The sequence below is a fragment of the Megascapheus bottae genome, chromosome 1 (assembly GCF_031878675.1).
Source record: "Megascapheus bottae isolate mThoBot1 chromosome 1, mThoBot2.hap1, whole genome shotgun sequence".
NCBI lineage: Eukaryota > Metazoa > Chordata > Mammalia > Rodentia > Geomyidae > Megascapheus > Megascapheus bottae.
The window spans coordinates 17,832,375-17,854,393 of NC_143509.1; the positions used below are offsets into that span (position 1 = coordinate 17,832,375).

A 22,019-nucleotide genomic window follows, 5' to 3' on the forward strand; every position below is an offset into this window, starting at 1 on the left:
TGGGTTTGCCAGTTCATTAGGTGGCTAAGGAGATGGCATGTGCTCATGCTCTGCTCCTCCAGGGTCACCTCCCCAGCAGGATGCTCCGTGTCTCAAGAGAGGTAGTGTTGCTGAGCACGCATGCTCTGCTGGTCTCAAGGGAAGCGGTGTCATGGCTTCTCTTTGAGGAGCTGGAGATGGGATTGCGGAGAATTGGTCTACCCGTGTGGTTTCTGAGCCATGATCCTCAGGTCCCACAGGCGGGAGCCGCAGCCTGACAGAAGGGGAATGGACCCCCCACAGCTCAGTGGGCCCACCTCGTTCTTTTTAATGATTATGTAGATTCAGTGGGTGGAAAGTAAATCACGAAAGATTTTTTTTTCCTTTGGCTAAATCTTATGGAGTCAGCCCCAAAATTAATGTTTGTTTTCTTTTCTGGTGTGACTGGGGTTTGAACTCAGAACCTTGTGCCACTAAGTCAGGTGTCCAATCCAGATTTCTGTTTCTCTTGTGGATCTTAGGATCTTGTGCTTGAGCCTCCCCCTCACTTCTGTGGACACAAAGTTTCTCAGTCTGGCCTGGAACCACAACCTGCTCATTCTCAGTGCCTCGCTGAGAATACAGCGAGGAGTTACAAAGGTCACCTGAGCTTTTCTGACCAGGTCTGCCTGGACCCATGATCCTCTCATTTTCAACCTCGGTAGCTAGGATCACAGGTGTGAGCTTCTGGGGGCCCAGCTCCCAGAATATTTTTAAACATGAAGATTAAAAGTAGAAAAAATGAAAAATGTTGGAAAGAGTGAAATAATTTGAGTTAAGCATTTCACCTAGGGGCTGGGAGTACAAATAGCCCTGTGATAGGAAGTGTGCTTGGCCCGTGTGAGGCCCCGAGTTCAATCCCCAGCATAACACTCAAAGCTGAGAACACACAGGCAAGCTGGCTTTGAAACTGCAAATACAGGCTCTATCAGTCACGTTGGTGTCTGCCCCTTACTGCAGAACCTAGGAGGAAAAGGAGGATGAGTTGGGAAGAGGTGTCAGATAACTCCCAAGTCCATCCACAGAACTGTTCACTTACAAGAAACTTTCTCACTGCCCACGGGGCTCCCACTGCCAGCAGCAGCCTGCCAAACACAGGAGCTCAGCCTGGCTCACTGTGCGTCACACTGTGCACGAAGGAGGCCTGAGTCAGACTCTCGCCATCCCCTCCAGCTGTCAGTGCCAAACCTACTCACTCTTCTCCAACACCTCTCCATGCTCTCATCCTTTTCCTTTTTAAGGCTTACCACAGCCCACATCCATACGTGGCAACACAGAGGCCCTAGGAGACAAAAATCTAAAGTCAGCTGATTCTCTCCCTCCACAGTGTTTAGGTATATGCCCATTCATTTACCTTCTCGTTTGTGTTCAGAGAACAAAAATCATAGCTACCATTTCAGAGCATCCTTTTCTGTCTTATCAAGAATGTTCATCCCCATTCCCCTGGTCTTTTGTTGTGTGTATTTTTACTAGCTGCAAAATATTGCATGACATGTATTGTACCATAAAACAGACTTCATCTTTTGGAGTTAGTCATTTCGATTGTGTCCAGTTTTTCTGGCTATTTTTGATTGTCTTTCTATTTTTTCCTTCCACTCTGAATTCATGCATTCTTGTTTGTCTGTAGTTTTGTTTGTTTTTTTTTCTAGCAGTTCTGGGGTTTGAACTTACTGGACAGGCTCTCATTTAACTATACCCCAGCTCTCAATCATTCTTCCTTAAGTGCCCTGTACCAGTTATGTGGCCTAGTACAGTTTAACTTCTGAGCCTGTTCAGAGGCTGTGGACAGAGTTTCCCCATCCTTACCTTCGTGGGTCTGAGGGGCTGAGGTAAGGTACATAAAGGGTCTGGCACATAGTAGATTCAGGGTGTAGATGGCTTGAAAATCATCTGGCCTTAATTAAGATGAAGGCAGACCAGAGCTGGCCTCTAAAGAGAAATGGCTGCTCCTCCATTGCCCATCCCACCCGGCAGAGGAAGCCCTGCTCTGATCTTTCATTCATGCTGGAGAATATTTCTGTTGAAAATGCATTTTCCCAACATTAAGCTCCTCTAATTCCAAATTCAGTTACGTGAAAGTGGTCATTAGTGAGGGAAATGGACACTGTTGCAGAATGAGGACCGACAGCTGTCTGAGGAATGCAGTATTTATAGCTCTGCAGAGACCCAGCTCAGCCATGGCTGATACTAGAGTGCTGGTTCCCCTTTTCTGTTAGCTGCATGACCAGTGGGGAAGGTCTGAGCATGTGCAGCTGAAATGATCCACAGCAGTCTTAGAAGACGAGGCAGAAAAGCCAGGTGTGGGGCTCAGACATGCCCAGCGAGGGCCATTCAGCCCAGCTGTCTTAAGTGATGCCTTCTCTGTCATCCTGGATACCCCAATATCTCAGCAAAGCCATGGTGAAGAAACCAGTGTTCATGTCTCTGGACGCTGTACCTGCTAGGGGCTGGCCTTCCTGCCCCACCCACATTTGTGTCCCTGAACCCCATTTCACCCAGACCACCCCTGTGGTAAGGCTCTCTATTCTTTCACTCCTCCTCCTTAGCACCTTTCTTTATGAATCTCTGCAGCCAAGTGTTGGTGTTCTCATACATATGATGGTGAGTTGCCACCAAGTAGTTTGAGTTCCCTTCCCATGTTGACTGGATTCTACATTCTACTCATTTATTTATTGTAAGCCAGTTTTAGTTTATTGTCAATGTATTTGTTGTAAACAGACTTACTTGGTAACCTGTTGGGGTGCCTGAGATTTGTTCCTGATTCAGCCAGCTACTCCATGCATCTACAAACTGGAGGTGGAGCATCACCAGCCATAACCTGATGGCCTTTAGGAGTCAAGAAGAGACGTAACTGAGTGAAGAGGCCAGAGAAGACCCTACTAGAGAGTAGTGGGGACTGCAGCAGCAGCTGTTGCCGTGGGCAGAGGGGGCAGCATTCCTATGACAGTACTGGACACAGCCACGGGAGCTCACAGGGCAGCGTCATCACGGAATGAACGAATGAACAGATGGTCAGCCCTTTCTCTTCTTTCACTTCCAGTTCCCTGAGTGATGGGATGCGTTGAGCCAGCAGTACTTGTCGCTGGTCCACAAGGAGCTTGCTTTCTCCATCTGATCAGTTATTTGACTGCCTTACATGTCCCTCAGCAAAAGCGAGTTCACACAATCCCTCTAAAATAAAGGATCATTCTTCATAATAACCAACATCGGGAAGCCAACACTAGGCATTCCTTCCATTTTCATTTTCTTATGAGGCACAGGCATTTCTGAAACTTATGGTAAACACCAACATGGAACAGAAAAGGAAGAGACAGAATTTGTGGCATTGAAAGTCTTTGACCATTAATCATCATCTGACCTCCCTCGACACATTCTATGGAGACCATTCTATGCACTACATAGCTAAAGCTTACCCAAACCTCAGTTTCCCTACTTACTTTCGCCATAACAAGTTCCAGAAAAAGGAGCTATGTCTGTACTTACCCTGGGGTAGTCCATTCGTGCTCTGTCGCCTTTGAAAGGCTCACAAAACAGAACAAAGTGTAGCATAAAAATGACACTATTTATTGTGTATAAACCTTTGAATAATGCACCAGAGGTTCATTAAAACAAGTGGAAGTCATATATGTTAATGGCTTGGCCACCAACTAGTTGGGAAAACAGAGCCATAAATGGTTCAGCAAGGCCAGTGGCTAACGAGCCACACAAGTTGTAGTCAGATCATGCGTGATGCTTGTTTGATACCTGTGGGCATCAATGGAAGTTCTCTCTTGCTGTTTCCTAAAGAAAGGCATATACTTGCCCTGGCATTACAAGCAACTTCAGAATATACATGTCTGTCCATGTGGCACTGATGGACCCAGAAGGACCTAAAAAAAAAAAACAACAAAAACCAAAGCTAAAATTAAAAATAACAATAAAAATAATAACTGCCATCAGTAGCATACCACAGGAAGCATTTTTTTCTGCTGTGGAGCCTGTTTGTTGGCTGGGCAGTTGTAGCTGTCCACGCCAGGTATGGAGAGGGAAGCCTTCCTCAGCCTCTGTCAGCCCGAGGACCAGAGGGAGGTCCAGGCCCTGAGCTGGGCTCTGCGCATGTCTGGGCTTCAGTGTGGAGCTCTACGCCTCCACCTGCCTGCATGTGCTCTGAGGGCATGCCGACCCTGCTGCACAGGACAGAACAGCCCGCACCACCCCCTCTGCCTTTCCCTTGGCTGCAGTGGGTGTGAGGCCACCCAGAGGCAGGGAAGGAGACCCCACTTTTGGATGGGAGAAGCCAAAAGTCTAACATAGAAGAATGTACACCAATCGAGGAGAACTTGGATCCATTAGAAAATCAGGCCACTGGGAGCCCTGGATTGATGTCACTGGGTAAGCTGAGCCCATCTGGGTCCACAAGTGACCAGACAACATAAAGAAAGACCTTAAGCAGACCCCTTGTATGACTGGAATTTAATACAGCAGCTCAACTGAGCTGAGGGTTGTGTGCATATGTGTACGCATGCATGAATTTGTAAAGTCTCACCAAAGCAACAAATAGTGATTCACTGACGCTGGTGTCCAAGCTGGTGCTAGGAGGTTCTCATGTCTAAAACTAGAAAACAGTACCTGGTGGTGGGTTCAGGGCTGGCCTCACACTGGTCCTTTGTCTCCATCAACAACCACTGTCAGGCCCGTCCTGCTGCCACCAGCAAACTTGGAAGACCATGGCGTTGTTTCTGGCCAGGAGTAACCTCATTTTACCCCCATATTTTGCAAGGAATGTTAAAGGGGTAGTGATTTCTGAGATCGACCCCCTAAGCATCTTGCACATGCGAGGCAGGTGCTCGTAACCACTGAGTATATCCCCAGACATTGGGTTGTGGAGACAGTCTCACTGTGTCAGCCAGGCTAGCTTCACATTCACAACCCCCCACCTCCTGAGTGCTAGGATTACAGGTCTGCACCCTCACACCAGGGGAAGGGCTGTCTTTATACCAAATCATACACCTCTTAGCTGGGCTTCTTGAGCTCTCCTCTTAGCGGAGAAAAGCTTTTTCATCTTCAGACATCCTCAGTCTCCTGCATGATTCTGTAATAATTCTGGTTAATGGCAGCTCCAAGTCAGCCCAGCTGTTTTCTAGGTAAGGGTAATGGCTCAGTCCTACAGCCTGTCCACCACCCACTGCCCCCATGCCACACCAGTAGACTGTCAGCCTCCGTCTCCCCAGCGCTGCTCATCTCCACAGGACTAGAAGACCTTCATCTCTCTCCTTCCTTGTCCATAGCTTCAGGCAGCACTGTTGGTGTTCGTCGATAAACACTGCAGAAGGGAAAAAGAAGGCTTCTGACATAATCTATAACTTTCAGGATAATTAAAAAAAAAGCAGCCAGGCAGACTCCCAGACCTGTATGTTCAGTACTGTGCAAAATATGATCCCCAAAATAGATACCTTACAGTGATGTCTCGAAGGAACAAGATGAGAAGCTTGATTTTGCCATTATTCAGATGGTGCTTGAGAGATCCAGGCAAATGAGCCCCCCTAGAGCCTGAATTTCATAAGAGACTAGTTACATGTAAGTGGGCAAAATTATACTGCAGTGGCCCTAGGACAGACATTTTCTGTCACCTAGCCCAGTCAGGCTTGAGAACTGTGGCCTGAGCCCCACCCAAAGCAGTCTTCCCCAGAAAATTGCTTAAAGACTGAAGGCAAACAAATCCTTCTTAAAACCCCAGCCCTTTTAAGATATCTTTACTGAATTCCCCTCTGAATCCTCAACTGGGAGGTCAAATCCAACATCCCCCCCCCACAACCTCAGCGAACAAGTTCCCCTCCAGAAGTGATAACGTGGCTCTAAGGAGATTTTCTGAATTTCTACCAGAGACTTATTTATTTATCCTCCATTTCATACCAACTAGTAGGCCTTTCCCTTTGCTTTTCCTGAGTTATTCACTCAGTGGGGTGATTGGAGTCTCCTCTTTCCTGAAGAGGTGGTGTTCAGGCAGAGTATTGAGGGTTTTTTTTTTCTTGTTATTTTGTTTTTGTATTTTCATCAACTGTATTTCCAGTGACCAGATGCTTCTTTGCAAGACTTTATTCAAATAGAGAAAAAACACCATAACCTCAGAATGGCACTAAATCCACCTTCATCTGTATACCTTAAAAAAAAAATTACAAAGTTTATCTGGGCAGCAGTGGCTCATGCCTTTAATCCTAGCTGTTCGGGAGGCTGAGATCTGAGGTTCATGGCTCAAAGCCAGCCCAGGCACTCAAGTCCATGAGACCCTTATCTCCAGTTAACCACCAGAAAACTGGAAGTAGCACTGTGGCTCAAAGGGTAGAACGCTAGCCTTGAGCTGAAGAGCTCAGGGACAGCATCCAGGCACAGGGTTCAAGCCCCACCACCAGCCCCAAGACCAACCCCCCCCCAAAAAAATTACAATGTTTGATTTTTTATCATCTCAAACCAGAGTGCTTGAATTTTATTTTTATAAATGGGTCGATCTTGCTTTTGTAGACTGACTTCAGATGTTAGAATTTCCTAAACTTTATTATGGGTCTAAAGAAAACCTAAATATTAATTAGGTTGCTACAGGGAAAAACAAATTCCATAGAAGGAATTTAAAAGAAAGCCAATCCCAACATGAAAGAATAGGTGTGCTTGCGGACACAACAGCAAAGGATGGATGGAGGCCCTGTCAGGGCTCATTTTCTGTATGAGGTTGCTGTGACAAGGTCGTAGGTGTTAGAGGAAGTGACTTTGTCCGGACTTCCAGGAAGTAGAGAAAGGAAGATTGCTAACAGGTACTGAGCCCTTGCCCTTTGGCAGCCTCTGCATGAAGCCTTTCCCTAATCTGCACTGAACGGGGAGGTGTTCACTAATCACCCCACTGCCGATTAGGAAACTGAGGTGTTTAGAACTTATACTTGGAGAATGAAGAGAGGGTTTGTGACATTCATCCACCCACTTCAATGTCCTAATCTTTGGGCCTCTGTTGTCAGCTACCCAGCTGGCATGGACAGGGCTTTCCTGTGGCTGTTGTGAGAGTATGACGCTGGAGTTCCTGAAACCACATTTCCTAAAAGATTCGGCGGCACTTTGTAATTACAGAACTTAACAATAGGTGGCAGCACGTACCCATGATAGTTGTGCTTATAGTAATCAGATTTTTCTTATGGTTTTGAATTGATTTCAAAGAAACATTTCAAATCAGTCTCTAGAAATGTCAACAGACCACTCCTACCATTGAAATTTAAGAAGCCAAACACAGATCAAATGAGTTTGTTGTTGTTGTTTTGAGTCTTTGTTTTGCTCAGGGCTAGTACATCCTAGCCACATCTCCACTTCCAGCTTTTTAGTGGTTCATTGGAGATGGGGTCTCATGGACTCTATTTGCCTGGGCCAATCGCAGTCCTCATTTTGGCTTCCTGAGTAGGTAGGATTACAGGCAGGAGCCACCAGAGCCAGCAGCTGAGTTTCTCTTTGCCTTTCTCCCTGGAGCAGCAATGTTACCAGGGAAAATTCCATGTCCTCCATCCTCAGTCTATCTGAGATCAGCTTTCCTGTGGTAGCTTTTTTGCTTACAGACCTTCTTCTGCCCTAACTTCTCTGCACAGAGCTTTACTCGGAGACCAGGGCTGGTAAAGATGCTAGAAAAGTACTTCAAAAAAAAGTTTTAATCTTCAAGTAGTTATACAAAGAAGCTTCAGATGACCATGTGAATTTGTGAGGGCTCAGTACCATGGTCAGTGTCACCTTTCCACAGCCTCCCATCTCTAAACCTACCCATCCCCACAAGTCACGCGGCTCCATTTCCGCATGGGTACTTTGAATGGTGTACCTGTATTCACCCACTTTCCAGTCATCAGCTAGGAAAGTACTTCTGTAAGGGCTCTTCATCACCAAGTCACACTGAAACGTGTTCACATTCAAGAGAAGGCTAGACCTGGGCTAGGTCACCGCCTCAAGCTGTGCAATGGAGGCCAGGCCCGACAGGGTTCCTTGGTGACTGTATTCCCAGAGCATGCATCCTGGACTCTCCACACAGTGACTCCTGGGAGTCCCCGCTGGCTCTGAGGCAGGCAGGCAGGCAGGCAGGCCCTGAGGCAGGCAGCCATCATTCTGCAGCTCCATATGGGAGGCTGCAGGCTGCAGAGTCTGGCGTTTTCCTGCCTTGCAGAACCTTTCTGATGGCTTTTGAGGTTCCTTGCGTTTCTTCAAGGTGAACCTGAGGTGTTTATCTCTTGGGGAGAAAAAGAAAATGAGTCTTATCCATTGGCTTACTTTGCGTAACCGCCTTGCACAAAGGCCTCTTTCAGGTGAGGCTGTTCTATTTGGGGGGAAAAGAAGTGTTTCTTCAGAAAGCTACAGCCTTGGTGTTCTGGCTATAGTGAACCTTTCAGGGTTGTCCCCAAGAATGGGGACCCTGGATGACCCCAGGAAACCAGTCAAGGAGATGTATTCTCTTCACTGATGGATGTTGAGTGTTTTTAATTGCACAGCAACTATGTGTTTTGTGTTGCGCTGTATGCTGCAATGTTTGGCCTTGGTTTTTTTTTTTTACTAGTTTTGAAATCAATGTGGGGGGGGAATACTAATAGGATAGCAGAGTCTCCTCTAATAAAAGTTATCATTTAGAAGTGGAGAGGAATCCTGGTCACTCACTTGCTGATTCACGTGAAGAACACATGAACTACTTTCTGTTAGTAGGTCATCTTTGGCTGTGGCCAGATAGCAAATAGCCAATGAGTGCCCTGTGTTTTCACCCAGCCTCCAGAGTGGGATGAACCTGCAAATCTGCTTCGTGAATGACAGTGGCAGCGACAAGGACAGTGATGCCGATGACAGCAAAACGGAGACTAGCCTGGACACCCCCTTATCCCCCATGGTAAGTCCTCCAGCTCCCAGTCCAGTCTGGGAGCTTCCTGATTATCAGGAAAAAGTCTCTTGAAACCACATGCTTGGGACGTGGAGGTGTGGCTCAAGTGATAGAGCATCAGCACTGAGCAAGAAAGTTGGGCTTGAGTTCACGCCTCAGTTCGTGAGTCTGAGGCAGGAAAATTATAAATGGAAAGTAGAGTAAATAAGGAGATTGGCTCTCTTGTTTATGGCTGGCCCTCTATCCTAGAGCCACGCCTCCAGGCTTTTTCTCAGTTCTTCCAGAAGGTATCTGAATAATTAGATATGCTTGTTGCCGACTGTTTTTCCTCTCTCGTCTTACCAAAGGTCACCAGTAGGAGACTGCTGATAACTGAGGCAGAGCAGCATCAGAAAGTCATTACATACCTGACATCCTCACTGCTCTCACTTCCAACACAGCGCCTTGCTCTGGATCCAATACGTGTTAATAGTGTCCCCATTTTCAATTCCACTGCTCTTTCTATTTAAGCTAAACCCAGAGTACATATATAGACCTTTATTCCATTCCTTGAAAGTGCATATATAGACCTTTATTCCATTCCTTGAGAGTGGCATGGATCAATCGTTGGGTGGAGATAAGGAGAAAGAGGGCCACCAGGTACCATACTCTATGACTAAAGGATGGAAAAGCTCAGGTTTGTTCTCTCTTCCTTCGCAGAGCAAACAGAGTTCTTCCTATTCTGATAGAGACACCACAGAAGAGGAATCCGAATCTCTGGATGACATGGACTTCCTCACAAGACAAAAGAAGTTGCAAGCTGAAGCCAAGATGGCCCTAGCCATGGCCAAACCCATGGCCAAAATGCAAGTCGAAGTGGAAAAACAGAACAGGAAAAAGTCTCCGGTCGCTGATCTCGTAAGCACCCAGGGCTGGGGCGCCAGCCTGCAGATGGCACAAGCTGCCCCAGTCCTTTTCCACGGTTGTGCAAGCTTGGGTTTCTCCAAGGCAGTTTGTCAAAAAGCACTGTCATTGAGAAATAATTAAGTTTGTTTCCTTTTCCTTCTTGCAGTAGCCCTGGAAGATAAGTTAGCAATCGATGCCACAAAGGCACAGTCCAGTCTGTTTCTGAGAGACGGTATTGACTGTTGTAGGAATAAATTCCACTTAAGCCAGTCTGGGTTCTTGTAGAAATAAATTCCACTTAAGCCAGTCTGGGTTGAAGAACCTATTAATTGTGGCAGGCTGACTGTCCCTGTAATTTTTATTCTGGCCTAACCAAACAGAGTAAGAGTCCTGGATTTCAGAGTTAAGTTTCACTGTGCCTTTGATCTGCTGTGAAGATTCTGGGATAATGACTTTAGTGCCACAGCCCCACTTCCGGCTTTGTTTTTTTCTATGTGCGTGGTAGCAAGGAATCATGGTCGGCAAGCACTCTGCCACTAGGCCAAACTCCCCACCCCTAGAAGAGCTTTTAAACATAGAACCTGAATTGAAATGAGTGAATGAGGGAAATCTGAGCCTTGTGTTCAGGGTTATTTGTGATTCGCTTCACACCTCCACTTCTCCCTTGTATCTTCAGCTGCCGCACATGCCTCACATAAGTGAATGCTTGATGAAGAGAAGTTTAAAGCCCACGGACCTGAGAGGCATGACGACTGGGCAGCTACAAGTCATCGTCAATGACCTTCACTCCCAGATAGAAAGTGAGTGAAGAGCCGGGGGCGGGGAGGGAGGTGGGAGGGAAGAAGGGTGGGCTGGAATGGGAAGGGTGACCCAGCAGGCAGGGCTTCACTCTCCATGCATTTTGTGCTGGAGTCCAACACTGTCAGTTCAGTGCATTGTGCCTGTCTGTTTGCAAGGACAGGAAGAGAACACAAGCTTTTCTTGTTTCATTTGTTTGCTTGTTTGGTTTTTCCTGTACTAGGGCTTGAGCTCAGGGACTCAAGCTCTTGCTTGTGTTTTTCAATCAAGTCAGGCCCTCTACCACTTGAGCCATGCCTCCAGTTCCAGGTATTTTTTTTCTAGTTGTTTAGAGATAAGAGTCTTGATATCTCATCCTCCTGAGTAGCTGAGATCATAGGTGTGAACTTGGTTTGCTTTCTTGACTGTAAAGTGACAGAAGTTTTAAGAACTTCCGTAGATTCGCCGTGATTAAAGGTCCTTTCATTTGTCTTAGTTCTAACACCATAAAGGCATTTAAGTCACAGCATCTGTTTCTAGAATAAGGTCAATAGTTACAAGTCAGTTATTATGTAATTTACACCTTCTATTTTACTTGTGTATACATTTGTTATCGTCAGTCAAATGAGACTTATTTCGTGGGATTCTATGTGATGAAATTTTGTACTACTAATGTGTGAAAATTGCACGGTGACAAAGCATGGGATTTTCCCCCCAGAATAAAGAAAGACCAGAAGTGTCCAGAATGAGTATAACATTCACTAGACATGACTGGTCTTACAGTGAGCAGACGCGATGGAATCCAAAGGAAGAGAGGCTTCTCATTAAGAAATCATTGTTTTATGTGACTTTTTAAAATTTTGCAGCTCTTTTCATTGGGATTTAATTGCTACGATTATTATTCAGTCAAGAATTTTGAAAGGCTCTCTGATATTTTGCCTCTCAAACTTACTATTTAACGGTCTAGGTTTACGGACCACCCATAGGTTTATTTACATTTATAATCCTAGCTACTCAGAAGGCTGATTTCTAAAGACCAAGATTGAAGCCAACCCTGGAAGAACAGTCCCAGAGAGTCCACCTGCAGTTAATCAGCAACATGTACTCCAAGTCTGGCTCGGTTGGTAGAGCAATAGCTGTGAGCAAGAAAGCTAAACGCTTGTGAGGCCCCTGAGTTCAAGCCTTGAAATGTCCCGGGGAGGGGGGGGGGAATGTTAAATAAGAAAGAGTTAACGTCTTAATAAAATAAAATTACAATTAGTCCTTTTTAAAAGCAGGTGGAATTTTAGATCTATGTGATTTTTCTCTTTTGGTAAATTGGAAACTAATCTGAACTAAATACAGACAATGAATCATTTGAAGCATTTCAAAGGTAACTGCTAGAATAGCCCTCCACTCCTTCCCCTCTTTCTTTTCTTTCCCTACCCAGAACTCTCCCTCTAGAGCAAGCCCTCCTAGCTATAAATCTTCGCTTTGGTGGGGGTAGTTGGGGGAGCAAGAGAGAGCCTTCTGCCGGTTCAAATTTTTCAGGATCAAGAGTCTCATTAACCCAGTGTATTGTTTGCAGCTACTTGCTTTTTTTTTTTTTTTTTTTTTTTTTTGCCAGTCCTGAGGATTGACCTCAGATCCTGAGCACTGTTCTTGGGCTTTCTCAAGGCTAGCACTCTACCGCTTGAGCCACCGCACTACTTCCGGCCTTTTTTGTGTATGTGGCACTGAGGAATAGAATCCAGGGCTTCATGTAAGCATTTTACCACTAGGCCATACTCCCGGCCCCAACTACTTGAATTTTATCCCCTGTATCAGTCTAAGGAAGATTGTCCAGAAATTTGAAAGTCTTAACACAGCCAACTACTCCACCAAGCTAGCTTTCCCAATATATTCAGACAATACTTATCAGAACAACGTGAAGGCTTTGAAAGTTTGTAACCAACCACCTCCCCCACTGGAGATGGAGTTGGGGGACTCAGCAGGCACTTGAGGGGTGCCCCTGGCTCAGCACGGCCTGGCCATAAAGGGTGGGAAGATGATTGTGCACCCGGCTTCATCCCTCTTCAAACCAAGTCCTGCTTTTCCTACCTTTCTGCATCTTTTCCCGCTGTGATGTGGATATGATTGAAAACACTGGCAGATCAGCTCTATCTGAAGTCTAAACGGCTCAGAACTCCAGCTTTGGGAGGCTTCCAGTTCCAGACTTTTTGGATTACAGATGCCTATTTTAAGTTTAAGTCCATGCAAATATTCTAAGGGTCAAAAGACATCCAACAGAGCATTTTCAGATAAAAAAAATGCTCAGCCTGTACTTTCATCCTTTCTCCTTTTCTTCCAACACACAAACGGGCCTTGTTTTACCAGTGGATCACTTCAACCCAGCTTACAAAAGGCTAATGTGAGAAGTCTACATTTTTCAAAAAGTATCTTTCCTCTGATGCATTGGTCTTTCTCCATAGTGATGTGTCACTGACGCTCACATAAGGGGATACAGCTTCATATATTTTTTCAATGCTTCCTTTTTTGCCCCAGGCTTCAATGAAGAGTTAGTCCAACTTCTCCTCATCCGAGATGAGCTGCACACCGAGCAAGACGCCATGCTGGTCGACATCGAGGACCTGACCAGGTAAGCCGGAGAAGGAAGGAAGCCTGGGTGGTCCAAAATTTAACAAAGAGGTCCAGGGAAACTTCTGTCTTTCACTGCTGAAGCTCTCCTGACCAAATGCACTCGTTTCCAACTGCCATGCTCTCCTAGTGAGGAATTCTCAGTGTCTTAGCACTTCTTACACCTTCCTACATCTTCACTTAAGTCTTTATCCACTGGGGCTATCCTCCCAGGAGCTGGTCCTCAGCCATTCTACACTGATATGTTCCCAGGATACAGGCCTCAAAGCGAAGCTGGGTGTTATGGGCCCCAACTCTTGATGGTGTCTCTGTCATGCCCGGACAGTTGGGAGCCTGGCGAGGTAGAAGCTCTGGTGTCACCAGATGGTACTTTCTACAGGGAAACTGTAGGACCTGAGCTTCTAAGTAGGTCTGGCTTCCTTCACCTTCCCAGACAACAAAGAAACCAGGCTAATGCCAGTTGGAGGCTCCCAGTTCTTGTTAGCTTTCTTTGTAGAAAAGCCTGACATGCAGGTACATTATACATTGTGTGAAAACAGTTGCCAATGATTTCAAATTTTCTTTTCTGAGACAGTCTGCCTAACATCTCTAAACCAAAAGACAATTTTTAATCCAGTGGGGTTACTCAGAGAATGGAAGGCACTCCAAGAAAGTACACAGCTTGTCACAGTCACATAAAAATTCAACCATAAGCCAGGCACCTGTGATGCATGCCAGTAATCCTAGCTACTCAGAAGGCTGAGATTTGAGGATCACACTTCATAGCCAGTGCAGGCAGGAAAAGTCTGTGAGATTATCTCCAGTGAACCACCAGAGAACCAGAAGTGGCAATATGGCTCAAAGTAATAGAGAATTAGCTCTGAGCAAAAAGAAAATCCCAGAGACCACACCTAGGCCCTGAGTTCAAGCCCGACCACCAACAACCACAATTAAAAAAAAAACACATAATCAGAGCCACCTGCAAAAGCTTAAAAACATACATAGTGACAGCACTCTACTACTAACCCTCATCTTAGCAAAGCTATAATGATACAGCACTTTTGTAGCAAACTAAATACTGTTTGGCTCTTTTTTAAAAAGGCCTATAGACTATGCTGTTTTATACATTTAAAATATATTGGCTTATCCCTCACCAAATAATAATAACAACAAAACCAAACTAATAGGCTTTCTACATTGAGCATATTAATAGCCTGCATCTGAAATAGAACACTAAAATAATACTAGTGTCACCTACAGGCTTATTCAGGCACTACAGCAACTGGAAAACAAGGCTTTCTCTTTTATTAACCTAAGAATTTGCATGGAAGTTTGAGACAGAAAATTACTGGTGAAATGTGAGACCTGAGTTTTCACACACACACACACACATTGAAAACTCTTCCACTCTGTGGTAGTAGAAACTGCTTCTCAGAACAGAGGCATTGCTTATTAAGGGGTACGAAGAGGGGCTCCTCCGGTGTCTCACGATACTCAGCTGAACTTCAGTTTGTATTGTGTGTTTTAAAGCCTGTGAGAACTCGTAGTTATAGGAAGAGGAGACGTGCATTGCAGGAGTCTTTAAGTAAAAGCCATCCTGTAGGCGGCTGGCATATGGTGCCCCCACCCAGACCCCATGAGTTGGGAGAAGCCAGCCATCTGCTGGGAGCGGTTACTCTGGGCTAGGGAAGGCACCAGAGCACTGGGACTTTCTTCTCTGTAGCAGAGATCTCGGGAGGCTGAGGGAGATTGCAAGGGCTGCTGGGAAATTCTGCTCACCTTTTCCTGCCAGAGTAGACTTAGATCAGTGGGTCTCCTCTTTGGTTGCTCATTGGAACCACCCAGAAAGATTTCCAGACAGCTGATGCTTGAGCATCAGAAACTCCAGGGCCTGGGACTTTATCTCTCCTCTGATTCTAGTGCAGATCCAAATTTGAAAAACACCAGTTTACAAGCTCCTGGGAAGAAACCCTCCCTGACCACCAAAGAGCTTACTGTTAAACCATCATCCCTGCACACACGCACACATGCCCCGGGACTCCCTCCACCTCCACCAAAATCAGAGCCACAGCCTGGCCTCAAAGGGCCCACCACCGGGGAATGGCCCAAGCCACTCCAGACTGGTGTCACAGTCGCCCACAGTGGCAGCTGTTATGCGACCAGGTTCTGATTGCCAGGGCTAAGTTAGACCCTCTTCCACGTGATCTTGCCAACAGTTTACTCATCCTGTGTGGAGCCCAGTTGCCTTGCTGGGTTTGTCCCTGTCTTTCTTCACTTGACATAAAATCTCCCTGACAGCACAGATGACACCATTATTGCCCATTGAAGTCCAGCCTGCCAGATACAAAGTAGGTATATATAGATATATATAGAGATATATATAGAAAAAAGATATATATAGATATAGATATAGATATATCTATATCTATATATATCTGGGTCAGGAGTTTGGCCTAGTGGTAGAGTGTGCTTGCCTAACATGCGCCAAGACCCGGGTTTAATTTCTCAGTACCATATACATAGAAAAAAGCTAGACGTTGCTGTGGCTCAAGTGGTAGGTAGAGCTGTAGCCTTGAGAAAGCCCAAGAACAGAGCTCAGGCCCTGAATTCAATCCCCAGGATTGGCAAAAAAAAAATAATAATAATTGTCTGAAAAAGAATCGTACAAAGTGAGAACCAGTCATTTTGTAGAGTGAAATCCTTTCCCTTCATTTAAAATTTTAATAAAATTCAACTTTGTATGTGTATCTCAAAAGAATACTCAGCTTTTTTAGTACTTCCCAACGTGTTTGCTTGTGTGCTTTTCTTTCCTTCTCAACAAACTCTTTGATACACATTTGTTTGTTCATATATATGTGCTCGTGTGTGTACACACGCATATTAAAGCAACTTCATTAGCTACCGTGTAATCAAAAAGCTTCTTGAGGTAAATTTGCATCACTGAGACACATAGCTACCACATGAAAATGGCAGCTATCTTCCCTCTCCACATGAACTGGGGATGATTTGTTAAAGAATGGAGAGCTGAGGGGCCTGGAGTTTGGCCTAGTGGTAGAGTGCTTGCCTAGCATGCACGAAGACCCTGGTTTGATTTCTCAGTACCACATACATAGAAAAAAGAATGGAGAGCTGAGGCTTGTTTCTCCCCCCCACCCCCACCCCCCAGTGCCTTTGTTGAGAGCTGAATGCAGCCATTTTCTTGTGGGCTGCTCTCTATGGCAGGGATGCTGTCTGTACTTCTCTCTTTCTGAAAGTATTTGTGGTTTGTCTTCCTTGCACAACAGAACTGAGACACTGCATGAACACAGTATTGAGTGGAACTTGATGTCTCTGACTCCCCAGACCCAGGGTTCACACACCAAGGGCCCCTCAGCCCTTCAGCACAGCAAGAAACCACAGCCTTGGATAGTTCTCTCTTGCCAAATTGACCAATTCCTAAAATTGTCCTTCAAGACCATTGTGTTTCTAACGCCTTCACCCGATACCACTCTCCAGGAAGGGTGCCTTCAATACATGTCAACGTTCTCTTGGGCCGCACTGTCCAGCTGGTGGACTGGCCAGCTTTGAGATCACCCCCCACCCTGGTCCTGCCCTTGCCGGCATGGATATGGCCTTAACAGAGGAGGAAATATGCAATATGGAAGTCCTTCCACTCACCGAGGCCAAGCTTCGTTGGACATTAGCTCCTGCTCATGCCTGTTAGATTATTGAGCTGTCAGGAGCCATAGTCAATACAAAGATTATGTCTGCCCCTGAGTGCTTAGCCAAAGAAGTCCCTTAGTCCTTGGGTCACAAAACCTGGCTGTGGTATTTTTTAATGGTTTTGTTTTACGGTTCTGGGCCACATCCTAGGCCAAGGCTGTACACTGAGCATCTGCCCCTGCCCTTACCATTGGCATTGGTTTGGTCTCTTCATTGGAATGTGTTAAGAGAACAAAGACGTTGCTGTCTTCGCTTACCAACAAATCCCCTTCGTGGGGGCATGTGTCTGGAATATAAAGTATTTATTGATAGAAGTGTGCCCTATCTTCAGCCTCTGTCCGTTTTGGGGAGAGGGAGAAGGGAGCTAGTCATGGGGCTTGAACTCAGGGCTTGGGCACTGTTCCTGAGCTTTTTTCTGCTCAGGATTAGCACTCTATCTCTTTGAGCCACAGCACCACTTGCAGCTTTTTTTGTGATTTAATTAGAGATAAGAGTCTCCTAGGGACTTTCCTGCCTGGGATGGCTTCAAACTGCTATCCTCAGATCTCAGCCTCCAGAGTAGCTAGGATGACAGGTATAATCTCTTTCTGTATTCACATGTGTTTTTCTGCTTCATGATAGAAATGTCTGTAACCCTCAAGTAAATCATGTGGCTTTCTAAGTGAAGAAAGCTTAGGAAAATAAAAATCAGCTTGAGGAAAGTATGTTTTCTTGATCCTCCTGTATTTCACTCTGAACTTCACTTTGGAGGATGTTGTATGTTGACTAAAAAAAAAATCGTTTGGCTCTCTTTTCTAAACACTCAGTGATTGTTCTGTGAATTTTACAGACATGCCGAGAGTCAGCAAAAGCACATGGCAGAGAAAATGCCTGCAAAGTGAAGAGAAGCCAGCTACCCGGAGAACAAGCTAGAATTCATTTTGCTTCTGTGATTGTTTAAAAAAAAATGCCATTGCTAAAGGTGATGCAGAAACAAACAAATATCAGTGTTTGTCATGGTAATGTCTGAAGCTTCCTGTTCAGTGATCGGCCTTTGCTTCTTAATTTATTTTAATTTTTTTTACTTGTGCCACTTAATATCGGGCATTTTAATAAAATATTGTTACAAAAACCAACCAACCAACTGTACAGTACTTAACACCATCCTCACGAGTCGTGGTTCATCGGAGAGGGTAGTCTTAACTTGCCTTTTTATGGGTTTGGAGATTTTGAGTCAGAGCCATGTTTCCCCACTGACAGCGTCCATCCTCCACTGTAGTTTTAAGGCCCGTGAACGATGGTGCTACGTGAGACGCCCATGCCTGCCTCCTCGTGACATTGCAGCTCTCCCAACCACGTCCTTTTGATCAGTTTTCAACATTTTGTGAATGTTGACGATCTGAAGTTCAGTTCTCCATGTGCTCTTAACAATGTTGCATTTAGAGGCTTCCTTGAAAGTTTTATGTATAAATATGTAAAATAAAGATGAAAACTTTGTTTCATATTCCATGTCTTCTTGCTCACTCACAGAACAACTGGCTGTGTATGCTGACACTTTACCCCTGTACAACTCGGGGAGCTTTTACTAGTGGGGAGAGCAGTGCCTCTAGATGAGAAGTAACATAGCTGATTGCCAGGAGAGTGTATGAGTGAGTGTGAGTGTGCCTCTGTGTGTGTGTGTGTGTGTGTGTGTGTGTGTGTGAGAGAGAGAGAGAGAGAGAGAGAGAGAGAGAGAGAGAGAGAGAGAGAGAGAGAGAGAGAAAGCCGAGGAAAAGAGAAAGGGCAGGGGACAAAGGGGCAGAGAGAAAGGGGGTGTATTGCCCAGAAACTTGAAGCCCCCCGAGAAGGATCACCAGAGACCAAAGATCAATACGAATTGCAATGAGTCATTTATTGACAAGCTCGAGCACAGGTCCCTGTGCACTGATAGTCTAGTGCAGACCAGAGGCCATGAGCACAAAATTACAGCACCTTTAATACATTCTTTGGTAGGGGGCAAGTCCCAGCAAGCATTGGCAACGAATCACTTGGCACAATACAAACCGGGAAGAGGGTCGTGACTAATCATTGGTCGGTTTAGCGAGCTGTCGTGCTTTGAACTGATTGGCTAATGGGTGGAAGGGAAAGACCCAATATGGGGTCAGTAGAGAAAGACCCGACAAGGGGCCAGACACGGACAGGCTAACAGGCTTGTGCCTAGTTCGCTGGCCCTCGCAAGTCTGACCTTGTACAAGTATAAAAATACAAATGGCTAATCATAGGTTTATAGAAAATATATAGATATTTTCTACGCTCTTCAGGGGGAAGGAGGGAGGAAGGGAGGGGGGAAGAGAGAAAAAGGGAAGAAGCCAAAGATCAGTAACATCAAAGCCTGCCTTTCTGCTAGTGCCAGAAGCTTGAATGTTGTAGAATGTTCTTCAACAAGTGCTGGTCTTGTTAGACCCTAGGATGCCATCAAAGCTCCATTGACCAAATTCACCACATGAGCATAGCTGGCCTCCACTCTGTTACCAAAGCCAGATGTTGCTATTTCTAAAATTGTTAGCACTGTCATTGGTCTCAAAAAGCATTAGACTTATAGATTGTTTCTAAATAAGTAGAGAGATCAGAAAAATAGATTTAATTAGCTAATGGCCAGGCAGATGATATATGAGAATATATGAAAGCAAAGGACAGACAGACTGCCTTGTACATATTTGGTAAGCACTCTACCAGTGAGTTCCATCCACAGCCAAACCCTGTTGGTTTGACCTTAACGAAATGCTGCAGTGGTTTTTGTTTGTTTGCTTTTGGGGGTTTTTTGTTTGTTTTTTGCTCCTACAAAAATCATCTCTATTTTAGTGACTTCCTTTTTTTGGTTCTGAGACCTCATCAATTCATTTGAAATCCTATTTCCTATTCCACCTTTTTTCTAGCCACTGGGGCATAAATAAGATTTATATATAATACATATATATATATATATAATTTTATTGATTGATTGGTGCCAGTACTGGGGCTTGAACTTAAGGCCTCACACTCTTACTTGGCTTTTTCACTCAACACTGGTGCTCTACCATTTGAACCATAGCTTTGAGTCCAGCTTTTTGTTGGTTAATTGGAGATAAGAGCTTAAGAGATTTTTCTACCCAGGCTGGCTTCACACCTTAGTCTTCAGATCTTAGCCTTCTTTGTAGCTAGGATTATAGGCATAAGCCACCAGCACCCAAGTTCAAAAGGTGTTGATATGAACATGAATATGGATTTTTATGAAAATATTAGCAGCCCAAATATTTGTCAAATGACACAGAAGCCCTTTGTGATGGCTTAGGCCTCGAGTTTCTGCAGCCCTCGTGACCATGCTTCAATTACTGCAATCCTCGCTGAATTCTGATGACCTAATATAATTACTTTTCCCACTGCTACTCACGTATTTTATCTAGACAAGATAGGAAACACTCATTATGAGAAAGGTTGATGGGTAATGAGTTTTCCAGGGTTTTTTCACTGAAGCTTATAGTCAGTTATCTGTATAAATTAAGGATATATTAAATAATCGATGAACCAATGTCTCAGCTGTATAAAATGAAAGTACCAGGCTAATTTTGGAGTGAGAATCAGAAAGGCTTTTCATTCAATGAGGAAAGGAAGAAAGAAAGAAAGAAAGAAAGAGAGAGAGAGAGAGAGAGAGAGAGAGAGAGAGAGAGAAAGAAAGAAAGAAAGAAAGAAAGAAAGAAAGAAAGAAAGAAAGAAAGAAAGAGAAAGAAAGAAAAAGAGAAAAGCCGGGCCCAGAAAGAATACAATGGCTCATTTCTATACAAGCTCTTCTTGGAAAAGCTGGATTCCACTCTGTTACTTCATGATAGAAAAGAGCCAGGAAGAGGAGTAATTTTAGGTCCACCTGCCAGGCATTCCAATTTTTGTGTTGTTTATTGACGACAAGGTTCTCTTTGAAAGTCAGTAACCCGGTTCCTTTGCGTTGTTTTTCAGAAAATATTGAGGCAGAAAATCTACTGTGACTTGGGCAAGCCTGGGCAAGTCTGGGATGGGTTCCTTGGTTTTCTGCCTCCTAAAGTTCCTTCCAGATGTGATATTTCTCGGAAGAAGTCACTGCCCCTCCAGATGTGTCCTCTCATCTTGTGAGGGGGTTGTGAGGACCACAGGACACCCCCTTGTATTGGAGATGGCATTTGAAGGAGCCCAGCATCCTCTTCACCTTCCCCTCCATACAGCTGGGAGGATTCACACTGCAGAGGACAGAGCGGGCATTTGCAGGCACCCGTTCATCTGTTTCCTCTTTCCAGTGAAGGACTTTGTCCCTGCTGTGAAAATTTGTGTCCCATCTCACATGCAAATCGCACTGAGAACAGAGCCCACTCCAGCTCTGTCAGGCCTGGTGATTGTTTTTCAGAAAGTATTGCCTTGGAAGGCTAGTGGGGATGGGCTGCCTGCATGGGTAATGAGTCCATCTGCATGAAGCTCTGGCTGCACCACGAGTGGGAGTGAAATGGAGTTCCCAGCCTGTGTCACTCCCTGGCCTGGGTGTTTGGGGAGGCTTCTGCCAAGAGTTCTGCCAGGAAACATGGCCAACTGTGAGAAATGGGGAGACTGGATTGCTGCTCAGGACAAAGCCTAGGGACCTTGAGGACAACTGCAGCCCTTGGCAGCCTCACCCCAGGCTTGGCTTCCTCCCAACCACTGCCTGTGGGTTACTTTGAACCCATGGGCTAAGCCCCAGCCTGCTGGGCTTTGTCTCTGTGAGTAGCAACCAGCCTGTCTTTCACCAGTCTGCAGCAGCCAGGAGAAGCTTACACGCTCCACAAGGGACCCAGCAAAGCTCCCATCCTGGCAGCTGCAACATTGCTGAGGGCCAGAGGGGCATCCTGAAGAGGCTGCATACTTGCAGTTCTGTGTTTGCAGTTTATAGATCATATGTAAGAAATGTGAAAGCTCTTTTGATGAAACTGACAGTGTGGCTCCATGGTAGAATGTTTGCCTGGGGTCTGTGAGGCCTGGGGTTTGACTCCAGCACCTCCTGAGGGTGGGGAGATATCTCACTGGTTGTGGTGGTTCATGCCTACAATCTCAGCTACTTCAATGCTGGAAGTAAGAGGGTCACAGTCCAAGGAGAGCCCAAGAGGGTAAATAAGACTCTGTCTTGCATCCGTGTGTGTGTGTGTGTGTGTGTGTGTGTGTGTGTACACATGTGCTACATTCCTATAAC

The 22,019-nt window shown here is 45.3% G+C and overlaps 1 protein-coding gene across 5 annotated transcripts in view; it reads left to right on the forward strand.

Annotated features, from left to right (window-relative positions):
* The window catches only part of Schip1 (schwannomin interacting protein 1), a 306,497-nt gene extending 288,177 nt beyond the window's left edge, over window positions 1–18,320 (forward strand). For all 5 annotated transcript variants that reach the window (XM_090338256.1, XM_090338264.1, XM_090338289.1 and 2 more), the window contains 5 exons: window positions 8,770–8,887; window positions 9,578–9,775; window positions 10,440–10,563; window positions 13,064–13,157; window positions 17,667–18,320. In XM_090338256.1, coding sequence (XP_090194382.1) covers window positions 8,770–8,887; window positions 9,578–9,775; window positions 10,440–10,563; window positions 13,064–13,157; window positions 17,667–17,718 — 586 coding nt within the window. In that variant the 3' untranslated portion in view covers window positions 17,719–18,320. The remainder of the gene's footprint in view (window positions 1–8,769; window positions 8,888–9,577; window positions 9,776–10,439; window positions 10,564–13,063; window positions 13,158–17,666) is intronic.
* The last annotated feature ends 3,699 nt before the right edge of the window (window positions 18,321–22,019 follow it).